This window comes from Bombina bombina, chromosome 1 (assembly GCF_027579735.1).
Source record: "Bombina bombina isolate aBomBom1 chromosome 1, aBomBom1.pri, whole genome shotgun sequence".
Lineage (NCBI taxonomy): Eukaryota > Metazoa > Chordata > Amphibia > Anura > Bombinatoridae > Bombina > Bombina bombina.
In genome coordinates, this window is record NC_069499.1 from 74,476,341 (window position 1) to 74,489,345 (window position 13,005).

Genomic DNA, 13,005 nt, shown 5'->3' on the forward strand with positions numbered 1-13,005 from the left:
CATGCTCTGTCTGAATCATGAAAGAAAATATGTGGGTCTAGTATCCCTTTAAGTAGTACACCCTTTTAACACTCTTCAAGGAGCAAATAGGTATAATTGATGTCCTTTGTGTAGACAATAAGACATCAGATGCAAATAAGCTTTTCTGCTCGTAACTTATATTTGAGAGACTGCTTCAATGCATCCTCTTTGCAACTGACTTCACTCATCTCTCCACTCAAAACATAGAACATGTACAGCAGATTTAAATAACTTAAACTCTTCTATAAAGTATTTAATTCATTTTGGGTTCCTTTTAAAATAGCAGAACATTCAAATATTTCATTAATAGTCTTTGAAACGAGTATTTTAGATATTGGCTAAACCTGTTTAGCATTTTCGCTACAATTAATTAGCTTAGCTATGTGACTATTGTCTTCTAACTGCTTACATATATTGCAGTCTATGTTTATGCAGTTAAAGTGAATGTCAAGTTTGAGAAATCAGTGCCCGGTTTTTAAAAATCCTTCATTCATTCATTCATCAAACTTTACATTTCACTCCTTTTTGTTAAAATACTTACCTTTTAATCTTGAAAGACGCTCCAGCGCTTCCCCCACACGTCGCAAGCCTCTTCATATGTCAAAAATGACGAATCCGGCTTCTTCCAATCACGGCGTTGCCTCAGGCAATGATTCCCCTGGGGGGGGGGGGCCGTGATTGGAGGATGCTGTATTCGTCATTACTGACATATGAAGTGACGAGCGGCAGGAGGGGGAATCGCTGGAGGCTTTCAAGATTTAAAGGTAAGTATTTTAACAAAACGAGTGAAATGTAAAGTTTGATGAATGAAAGAGCCCCTGTTTTTTATAGGATTTTTAAAAACCGGGCACTGATTCATCAAACTTGACATTCACTTTAATAGAGTAATATTCAATACAACAAATCTTTATATCATGTATAATTGCATTGTTAATGATTAAATGTCATCAAATAATTGCCATTTTGTGTAATCTATTTACAATTTGTAACTTCTCATTTAAAATCAACCCAGATATAAAATTTGAAAATTGATTAGCACCTTCAACATTCTGTATACTTTTTACAACTTTTTGACTGTTGACATTTCTTTTAGGTCCGCCTACAAGTTCAGAGCGTCTCAAAACCACTCTACCGAGGAACCATACATTGTTTTCAGTCGATTATCAAGCAGGAATCTGTAAGTTGCCTTAATGAGCCACCTTTATATTTCCTACTTTGAACCATTTATTTTAGAACCAGACCCTATGCGTAAATTGACTGCCCCATGTGACCCTCCCCGCCATGATCATCCCCTGGGTTGTTTTCACACCACTGTATGCATATTGCAATTATTAATGGCCTATCTACTTATAATTGTGTACCCCTGTCAATGAGGCAACCCTGGCTAACCTACTTCTTGTTCCTAAAAAATAATATATCTGGCTGAGAAATTAAGGGTATATTAAAAGGACCTTAAAGGGACAGCCAACACCAGAATTGTTGTTGTTTAAAAAGATAGATAATCCCTTTATTACCCATTCCCTAGTTTTGCATAACCAACACAGTTATAATAATACACATTTTACCTCTGTGATTACCTTGTATCTAAGCCTCTGCAAACTGCCCCCTTATTTCAGTTCTTTTGACAGGCTTGCATTCTAGTCAATCGGTGCTGACTCCTAGGTAACTTCACGTGCGTGAGCTCAATGTTATCTATATGACACGCCCTCTAGTGGTGAAAAACTGTCCAAATGCATTCAGATTAGAGGGGGCCTTTAAGGTCTAAGAAATTAGCATATGAGCCTCCTAGGTTTAGCTTTCAACTAAGAATACCAAGAGAACAAAGCAAAATTGGTGATAAAAGTAAATTGGAAAGTTGTTTAAAATTACATTCCCTATCTGAATCATGAGTTTATTTTGGACTTAAAGGGACATTGAACCCAATTTTTTTTCTTTCATGGTTCAGATAGAGCATGCAATTTTAAGTAACTTTCTAATTTACTCCTATTATAAATTTTTCTTCGTTTTCTTGCTTTCTTTATTTGAAAAAGAAGGCATCTAAGCTAAGGAGCCAGACAATTTTTGGTTCAGAACCCTAGACAGCACTTGTTTATTGGTGCTGTGCAATCAGCAAGTACAACCCAGGTTGTAAACCAAAAATGGGCCAGCTTCTAAACTTACATTCTTGCTTTTCAAATAAAGATAGCAAGAGAATGAAGAACAATTAATAATAGGAGTAAATTAGAAAGTTGCTTAAAGTCGCATGCACTATCTGAATCATGAAAGAAAAAATTTGGGTTCAGTGTCCCTTTAACTGTCCTTTTAACACCTCTTGCTTTTGTGAAAAAAATTGTGCTTGTCTCACACACCCTAGAGAGGCCAAAAAGCAAATACGGTAACCGACTAATGCTGCAAATCAGATGGCTGGGTTAGGAAATTTGCAGAATTTTAAAAACCTAGGTTACAGATTTTTCTTTTTGGCCCCAAATGTTAGAGGTGTTTTATGCCCCTTTAAGTCATAGGCCCTGATATTTAAAGGATTCTACAACTTGGATAGAAATTGCAGTTCAGAATTCACAGGGGCTGAACTCACTGGGGTCTATTTATTATAGTGCGAACGGAAATTATACAATGTAGCGTATCATGTCTGCCGCACATCGATAAATGCAGACAGCATATACGCTGTCGGCATTTATCATTGCACCAGCAGTTCTTGTGAACTTCTGGTGCAATGCCGCCCCCTGCAGATTTGCGGCCAATGCCGTCCCCTGCAGAGCAGACGGACAGGTTATGGAGCACTTCATAACTTCTGTTTCCAGCTACCCTGAAGGCTCGCCGGAAACACGGGGCATCAAGCTCCGTACGGAGCTTGATAAATTGACCCCACTGAGTGAAAAAAGGGTGGAACTCTCCAGCACTGCGAGATCTCTCTCATTTATGTATAAGAAGCAGAGACAAGCCCAGTGCAATATAGCACTGCATGCATGCTATGAGAGTTTTGTTACACTTATACTTTGTATTTTGTATTTTATATTACTGAACACTTCAGATTGGGTCTTTTCAGTATTATTGCATTTAAGCTTTGCACTTTCTCATTTATATTTTATTACATTTAGATTTAGATTTAGTAGTAATTTAACAAATTCGGCTTATGTTTTTCTGTGTTACTTTGATCATACTTTGTATATTTCTGTGTGTCTTTTACAAATTACATTTAATTTTGTATTTGCTCCATTGTAAACTACAACTTACAGTTTCAGAAAGTGGTAGGGGCACATGGAGTTCCCAGGGTATAGCATTTTAAACAAGATGGTCTCACTGAATTATCTTGCCAGCTGTATGCAGGTGATGTTTACTCAAACTTCACAATACACTTATTTTAATTAACAGATTACATTTTAGTGAAAAAAATTCAGTTTAATTTGTAAAACAGAGCCTTTATATTTTGTAAACCAGAGATCTTCATTACTTTTTATGGAAAGTATCTCTCATCTCTCTGTGACTTCCAGGTGCCTCCCATTTTCTCAGAAAATTCAGTGAGTTCAACACCTGTGAAGTCTGCACTATAATCTCCAATCTAGAGAACGTTTGATTATCTGGCACATAGAAAGTGATTAATCTCTCTGAGAAACTGAAGCTGACAGTTTTAGTTTAAATAGAAGAAATGCAAAGTGCAATGTAATTTGTAAAAGATGTACATAAATATACAAAGTATTAGACTAATTTGTTATTAAAGTTTCACAGAAACTGTGAAGGCATAATCTGAATTTGTAATATCACAATCCTAAATACACTGCTGTATACAAAATAAAGTACAAAATAGAGAGGGCAAATTTCAAATATAATAAAAGTTAATCTGAAGTGTAAAGTGATATAAAATACAAAGCACAAAGTGTAAATGCTGCAGAGCTGTCCTGTAATGCAATGCTGCTATATTGCACTGGGCTTGTCTCTCCTTCATATACAGAAATGCAGGGAATGCCCCTTGGAGAAATATAGCAAAATCTCACTTGGTATCTCACAGTGCTGGAGGGTCATTTTATATAATCTCACCTGATCGGAGAGGTTTTGAACATCAGGCCCTTATATAGACATGAAATACCTCTTTCTTTTGCACAAAAAAAAAATAGTTTAAAGAGCCAAAATAATCAAAAGAATACATGTTCTAGCCTGTTAGAGCATACAATTTTATGACTATCGACCCTGCTGTACTTTGTGTTTAACCCCCTGCTGCTCGGGAGTCGGGACCTGTGGTGCACTGTTGGTCCTGAATGCAACCCGCTGCCAATCCAATCAGCAGCACTAGTTCACATCTGAGTTACGCTGATTGGGTCAACAGCAGGTTCCAATCAGGACCATCGGGTTAAACACACAGTAGAGCAGGGTCGATAGTAGTTAAAATAATTCTTATTTGTTTTTTATTTTGTTTATTATTTGTAAAATTCCTTGTATAAAAAAGACAAGAAATGAAACTCAGCCTTAAATCCCAAATATATTTAAAGGGACATACTAATGCAGAAATGACATGCTGTAATTTTTCACTGACCCTAGATAAGTTTTACTTCTTTCAAATGGGTTAAACATGTAGGTAAAGTCCTGTTTGAAAAAATGCAAGTATTGTAGCTCTTGGGGTGAACACAGCCAGTGAGTCAATCAGAAGTAACAGTCGTACATACCTGCCAAACAGCTGTTACAAATACGCAAACTTACAGTCTGTTACTAATTATGTAATGTTTGCATAGAATATTCCTTTTAAAGTCTATATACAGAAGCTGCCTTTATTGAAGACAAGACTTTTTTACTTTTCCAAGACATTTATTTTTCTTACCGTTTTTGTTTGTTTTAGACTATGGGACTGTACAAAGGGGTTGGCTCCCCTATGATGGGACTTACGTTCATCAATGCTCTTGTGTTTGGTGTCCAAGGTAACGCCATCCGATATCTGGGACAAGACACACCGTTAAATCAATTTCTTGCGGGCGCTGCAGCTGGTTCCATCCAATGTGTGATTTGCTGCCCCATGGAGTTGGCAAAAACCAGAATGCAACTTCAGGGAACAGGTGAATACAAATCAAGGTCCAAAACCTACAAAAATTCATTAGACTGTTTGGTAAAAATCCACCGTAAAGAGGGCTGGAAAGGTATCAACCGAGGTATGGTAACCACGTTCCTTAGAGAAACACCAAGTTTTGGATTTTATTTTTTAACATATGATTATCTAACAAGATATCTAAGTTGTGAACCCAATGATAAACTAATTATTCCAAAGCTGTTATTTGCTGGGGGCATGTCTGGAATTGTATCCTGGTTGTCAACCTATCCCATTGATGTGATCAAGTCACGGCTTCAGGCTGATGGCGTTGGAGGAGTGAACAATTACAATGGAATCTTAGACTGTGTTAGGAAGAGTTACGAGGTAGAAGGCTGGAGAGTCTTTACTAGAGGACTGACTTCTACTTTGCTTCGAGCCTTCCCAGTCAATGCAGCCACGTTTGCCACTGTTACGATGTTTCTTATGTACATGAGAGGGGAAAACAACATCAACGAATGCGAGGCAGGACCAGCAATACAACAGCCAACCAGCATGTGAATAATCCTCAGCTTGTGTGAAAACAATACCTTGTAGAAAGAGATTTTTATATTAGTGCTGTATACATTTAATGTACATAAATTTTATGTATAATTTGTTTTTGTATTGTATTTTAGACAGGTCTTCATCTCCATTAGTTGGCAACTAGACTGTATCATTGAATCACCAATATGCATTTTGCAATGTAAATCAATATTTGGATTCTGGATAATAACAATATTACCGGGAAGTATTCCCAAAACAACAGTATAAATATTATAATTATAGCATATTTTAAATGTGCAATATAACTCTGTATATGCTTTTGAGTGTTGGGAAAAACATATATATACACATACATACGTATATATGTGTGTGTATTTGTGTATATATATATATATATATATATATAATATATATATATATATATATATATATATATATATAAGTACTGGTCAATGTGACATTCATTTCTGTCGAAAATCCTTTTGGTAGGCAGTTATACTGTATTTTAATTGTAGAACAAATCTTTCATTCCTATATATAAAAGTGTATGTTTTTATATATTTATAATGGATGAACAACCAAACTCCTCTGAAAGCTGAACTGATAGGTCAATGTAATTGTGGCGTTACCTAAGGAACCTGTACTGTTTATGACAATATGTGAATATCTATATCAAAGATCATTTGGGGCTACTGAATTCAAATATTTATTTATATACAATGTTTTACTTATTCAGACAATATATTTTAATTTTTGGTAGAAGTTTTAAATTGTACAGATTTTATGTCCTAGAAGTTTTTTGCTCATTAATGTTACCCATAGTAGATTAAATACAAAAAAAATATTCTTTAATATTTGAACTGATAATAAAAATTGTATAGATCCTGTAAATTCAATATGTAACATAGGGCCACAATAAAATGCATTACAACATACGATCATGGCCAAAGAGTTTAAGGACCATTAATTGTATTAATCAACAGATGCATAATACTAAAACAATGGAATAACACTTATTTTAAGTTTTAAAGGAGCAGTGGATTTTTTTCTGACATTTTCTTTTCCTTTTCGTTTTCCTGTCCCCTGTGTCACGACAGGTGTCAGCCAATCAAACTCATATATGTCTATATCTTCCTTTTATCTATCACCTATAAATAGAACAAATCTATCTATATGGACCCCTTTATCTATTACCTATCTACATGTGTGCCATCCAGATACACCTGGTGAAAAATGTCACATTCTACAGTAAAGATACCTAAGCATTTGTGAATTCTTTCCGAATGGCTATAAATTAAAAATATTTGAATTGTTATATAGACAATTAAAATATATATGGAAATGGTGCAATATGAATATATATATATATTTCTTTCATAAAAAAACAAACAGACAAAAACATGGAAAGAATACATTTTATATATTTATTTTATTCTCGAGCAGTTTTGATGCCAATTGGTCTTAGAAATGTTGCATATGTATGTATTATGGGTAACCAATATATTAAAAAGCTGGCTGCACCAATGGCTTAAAAATATTGTATGTTTTTAAGCAGAGAGGAATTTTTTTTCCCTTTTTGTTTTCGAAACAAATATCACTGTATTTTCTTAATAAAATAAATTCTAATATTTACATATGATCTTCCTTAAATTTATTTCTATGTGTCTTCTGAAAGATGGGTTTAGATTATGTATCAGTTCTTTGTTACCTTATGTTATACAAAATCAGTTCAGCTATGAAAATCATATAAAAGGAACCATAAGGGTCCAAAGAAAGATGCCAAGGTTTCAAGCCACCACCTGGTTTTTAAAGGGACATTTAATACTAAATACATTTTGCAAGCCTAGTCTAGACATGGGTGCCGCCATGTTGAAATCTAGCATTGACTGCATTCCAGTGCTGACATGTTTGTATCTGTGCTGCAACTTTCCTTCAGATACCTGCAGTGTAACCTAGGTTCCAAAATGGCAGCACTCATAATTCTTTCATATGGTTTGTTTTTTATGAATTTAATTGGTGGACTGACTTTTGTATATTTTATGTTATGCATAGATGCACTGTTCTGCGAGATAAGACAGACAATTGTAACTCACAGAACAAAGGGAATATGTAGAATTGAATTGAACACTGGACCAGTTTTTACATTCTTTTTAAAGTTTGTATTATATATTGTAGTGTCATAGAGTTGACTTAGCAGAGGTGTTCCTTAAAGGGACATAAAATAGAACCAATATTTTTTTATGACTCCGAGCATACAATTTAAAAAAAATAATCAAATTTTCTTCAATGTATTGGTGTATGAAACATCATATAGCAGAAGTTTTGCAAGAATACTTTTAACAATGTTATTATACATTTGCAAGAGCACTAGGTGGCAGCAGTGTTTGCTGCCTTGCGGGACTCCAGACGTGTGCACATTACCAACCTTTTGTGAAAGAATTTGATAATGGATGTCAACTGGAAACCTTTTATTAAAAATAATTGTATTCTCTGGGGCCAATTTATCATCAGTCTGTACGACATGATCCGCTCAGCGAATCATATCCGACAGACATCGATGAATGCCGACAGCATACGCTTTCGGCGTTTATCATTGCACAAGCAATTCTTGTGAACTGTTTGGGCAATGCTGCCCCCTGCAGATTTTTGGCCAATCGGCCGCTAGCAGGGGGTGTCAATCAGCCCGATCGTATAGGATCGGGCGGATTGATGTCCGCAGCCTCAGAGCAGCTGGACCAGTTATGGAGCAGCGGGTCTTAAGACTGCTGCTTCATAACTGCTGTTTCCGGCGGAGCTTGATAATTTGTCTGAATCACACAAGAAACATTTGAAGAAGGTGCTACTTATGAAACGCATAGATCTGTTGGGTGGACAGGAGAGAGACAAATGCCCCATTGGTTTGGGTATATGTCTAGACTCTAATCTTGAGGCTAGTTACTAAAAGAGCCTTTAAAAACAGCCCTGTGCAACTGACTCCTGGCATAAAATTAAAAACAGTGTTTCGTAGTGCATAGGCCTAAAATCTAGCAGAAACCACCATAAAATTCAAATGGAGCAGTGACCAATGAGAATCAAGCAACAAATTTTCTAGTTGTTGCTCCAAATTATGGCACTCAAATTCCCTTGTTTATATCCATTCATATTGATGGTAATAAAGTTAAGCTCAGTTTTTATACGTTTGTTACTTTGAGAGGATAATGGCAAAATGTAAAGATCCTTTTCAAGTACGCCTACGATTTGAAGTACCCAATCAAGTCAGATTATTGAGATTTACACAAATAAATCAAATAAAAACACAAAAATACTGCGTAATTATTGAAATAGGGAAGAGCATAGGTATTTGAGGTTTCTATTAAAAAAAGAAAAAACATTACATTTGTTTAAAATTGATATTGAATATTTCAAGGTGTTTGACTGTAATGGCTCAAAAGTGTATATATGTGTGTGTATGTATGTATGTGTATGTATATATATATATATATATATATATATATATATACACACATATATATGTGTGTGTGTGTCTGTGTGTATGTATGTATGCACATACATATTTAAACATATAAATACACATATATACATACAAATATACAGTTGTATGCAAAAGTTTAGGCACCCCTGACAATTTCCATGATTTTCATTTATAAATAATCGGGTGTTGGGATCATCAATTTCATTTTGATCTATCAAATAAATGAAGGACACAGTAATATTTCAGTAGTGAAATGAGGTTTATTGGATTAACAGAAAATGGGCAATATGCATCCAAACGAAATTAGACAGGTGCATAAATTTGGACACCCTTGTCATTTTGTTGATTTGAATACCTGTAACTACCTAGTACTGAATAATTGGAACACACAATTGGTATGGTGAGCCCATTTAACCTTGAACTTCATAGACAGGTGCATCCAATCATGAAAAAAGGTATTTAAGGTGGCCAATTGCAAGTTGCTGTTCTCTTTGACTATCCTCTGAAGAGTGGCAACATGGGGCCTCAAAACAACTCTCAAATGACCTGAAAACAAAGATTGTTCAACATTATGCTTTAGGGGAAGGCTACAAAAAGCTATCACAGAGATTTAAGCTGTCAGTGTCCACTGTGAGGAACATAGTGAGGACATGGAAGACCACAGGCACAGTTCTTGTTAAGGCCAGAAGTGGCAGGCCAAGTAAAATATCAGAGAGGCAAAAAATGGTGAGAACGGTAAAAAACAGCCCACAGACCACCTTCAAAGACCTACAACATCATCTTGCTGCAGATGGTGTCACTGTGCATCGTTCAACAATTCAGCGCACTTTGCACAAGGAGAAGCTGTATGGGAGAGTAATGCGGAAGAAGCCTTTTCTGCACACACGCCACAAATAGTCGCTTAAGGTTTGCAAACACACATTTGGAAGTCAGCTTCATTTTGGAAGAAGGTGCTGTGCACTGATGAAACAAAGATTGAGTTATTTGGTCATAACAAGGAGCGTTATGCATGGCGGCAAAAGAACACAGCGTTCCAAGACAAACACTTGCTACCCACAGTAACATTTGGTGGATGTTCCATCATGCTGTGGGGCTGTGTGGTCAGTGCCAGTACTGGGAATCTTGTTAAAGTTGAGGGTCACATGGATTCCACTCAATATCAGCAGATATTGAGAAAAATGTTGAGGAATCAGTCACAAAGTTGAAGTTACGCCGGGGCTGGATATTTCAACAAGACATCGACCCAAAACACTGCTCAAAATCTACTCTTGCATTTATGAAGAGGAACAAGTACAATGTTCTGGAATGGCCATCCCAGTCCCCAGACCTGAATATCATTGAAAACCTGTGGGGTGATTTGAAGCGGGCTGTCCATGCTCAGCAGCCATCAAACCTATGTCATTAGATCAACAACAGCTTTCTAATTCCCTCAAACCTCTCCTCTCATCCTTCTGCTCCTTTTCATACCCTGACCAATCTATCTGCCACTATAATTCTACCCTTACATCCGTCCTTGACAATCTCGCCCCTCTTACCATAGCTCGGAAATCAAACACTCATCCTCAGCCCTGGCATACTCCTCTGACACAATACCTACGCAGATGTTCCCGTACTGCTGAGCGGCACTGGAGAAAATCTAGGAGTTCAGCTGATTTTCAACATTACAAATTTATCTTGAACTCCTACTACTCTTAATTTTCATAAGCAACACTACTTCTCTACTCTTATATCTAATCTTTCTTCAAACCCAAAACGTTTGTTCTCCACTTTCAATACTCTTCTCCGCCCTCCCCCACCTCCTAATACAAATTCTCTGTCAGCTCAAGACTTTGCCAACCACTTCAATAACAAAATCGACTCCATCAGAAATGAAATCAGCTCTCAACATAATTCCATTCTCTCACCCCCTCAAATGCTCTCAATCAACCACAACCCACATAACCTTAAACTTAGCTCATTCTCCCCTGTTACTGAGGAAGAAGTTTCGGCACTTATACTGCGCTCTCACCTCACTACCTGTCCCCTTGACCCTATCCCCTCACAGCTACTCCCCTCCCTCTCTGCCACCCTTACCCCTGTACTCACAAACACTTTCAACCTCTCCCTCAGCACTGGTATATTTCCCTCATTGCTGAAACATGCACTGGTCACACCTATCCTCAAAAAACCTTCCCTTGATCCTACCTCCCCATCCAACTACCGCCCTATTTCCCTCTTCCCTCTTGCATCAAAGCTTCTCGAAAAACTATCTTATGCACGCCTATCACATTTCCTTACAATAAACTCCCTCCTTGACCCATTGCAATCTGGATTTCGTCCCCATCACTCCACAGAGACAGCAATTGTTAAGGTTACCAACGATCTACTTACAGCAAAATCAAAAGGCCACTTCTCTCTATTTATCCTCCTTGATCTGTCCGCAGCCTTTGACACTGTTGACCACCTTCTCTTGCTCCAAACCCTCCAATCCTTCGTCATATGTGACACAGCCCTCACCGTACCTTTAGTGTAGCCTTCTCTGGGTCCTCCTCTGCCCCGTCACTACTTTCTGTCGGAGTACCGCAAGGCTCTGTCCTCGGTCCCCTTCTCTTCTCAATCTACACGTCATCACTAGGTTCCCTAATAAAGTCCCACGGTTTACAATATCATTTGTATGCAGATGACACCCTTGCTAACCCGTGTCACTAACTGTCTGTCTCACATCTCCAACTGGATGCCCTCTCACTACCTCAAGCTAAATCTCTCCAAAACTGAGCTCCTAATTTTCCCCCCTTCTTCTAAACTCTCCACCCCCAATCTCTCTATAACTGTCGACAACTCCATCATTACCCCTACCCCACATGCCTGATGTCTCGGGGTCACATTTGACTCAAATCTTTCTTTCATTTCTCACATTCAGTCATTGGCTAAAGCCTGCCGCTTCCACCTTAAAAACATCTCTAAAATTAGACACTTCCTTACACAAGACACAACTAAGATTTTAATCCATTCTTTCATTCTCTCCCGCCTCGATTACTGCAACTCTGTCCTCTCTGGTCTCCCCACCTACCGCCTAGCTCCTTTACAATCCATAATGAATGCCTCTGCCAGACTCATCTTCCTTACACTTCGCTCTTCATCTGCTGCACCTCTCTGCCAATCTCTTCACTGGCTTCCTCTTGCCTCTAGGATCAAACACAAAATTTCATTCTGACATACAAAGCCCTCAACTGCACTGCTCCCCCCTATATCTCAGACCTTGTCTCCAGATACTCTCCCTCCCATCCCCTTCGCTCTGCTCACAACATCCTACTCTCCTCCTCTCTTGTCACCTCATCACACTTCCGTTTACAGGACTTTTCCAGACTGGCTCCCATCTTGTGGAACTCTCTGCCTCGCTCCACAAGATTCTCTTCTAGTTTTAAAAGCTTCAAGTGCTCCCTAAAGACTCTACTGTTCAGGGATGCATACAACCTATGCTAACCTTTCTTTATACCAGTTCCTGTCCTCCATTGCTATCCCCTGAACCCCCTTAGCATGTAAGCCTAAGAGTCCAGCTGTTTATTGATCACCTTCTCAAGAGCTGACTACAACAGTGCAACTCTTGGCAGGGCCCTCTACCCATTTGATCCCTATAATTGTTTTGTTGTACTCCGCCTTTGTTAATAGCGCTGCGGAATCTGTTGGCGCTATACAAATAACCGATAATAATAAAAATAATAATAATAAAAACCTAACTGAACTGGAGATGTTTTGCAAGGAGGAATGGTCCAAAATACCTTCATCCAGAATTCAGGCACTCATTACAGGCTATAGGAAGCGTCTAGAGGCTGTTATTTCTGCTAAAGGAGACTCTACTAAATATTGGTGGAATATTTGTGTTGGAGTGCCCAAATTTATGCACCTGTCTAATTTCGTTTGGATGCATATTGCACATTTTCTGTTAATCCAATAAACCTCATTCCACTACTGAAATATT

The 13,005-nt window shown here is 37.6% G+C and overlaps 1 protein-coding gene across 2 annotated transcripts in view; it reads left to right on the forward strand.

The window, feature by feature from the left end:
- The window catches only part of SLC25A29 (solute carrier family 25 member 29), a 63,344-nt gene extending 56,137 nt beyond the window's left edge, over positions 1 to 7,207 (forward strand). For both annotated transcript variants that reach the window (XM_053697459.1, XM_053697458.1), the window contains 2 exons: positions 1,115 to 1,198; positions 4,847 to 7,207. In XM_053697459.1, coding sequence (XP_053553434.1) covers positions 4,850 to 5,590 — 741 coding nt within the window. In that variant the 5' untranslated portion in view covers positions 1,115 to 1,198; positions 4,847 to 4,849 and the 3' untranslated portion in view covers positions 5,591 to 7,207. The remainder of the gene's footprint in view (positions 1 to 1,114; positions 1,199 to 4,846) is intronic.
- The last annotated feature ends 5,798 nt before the right edge of the window (positions 7,208 to 13,005 follow it).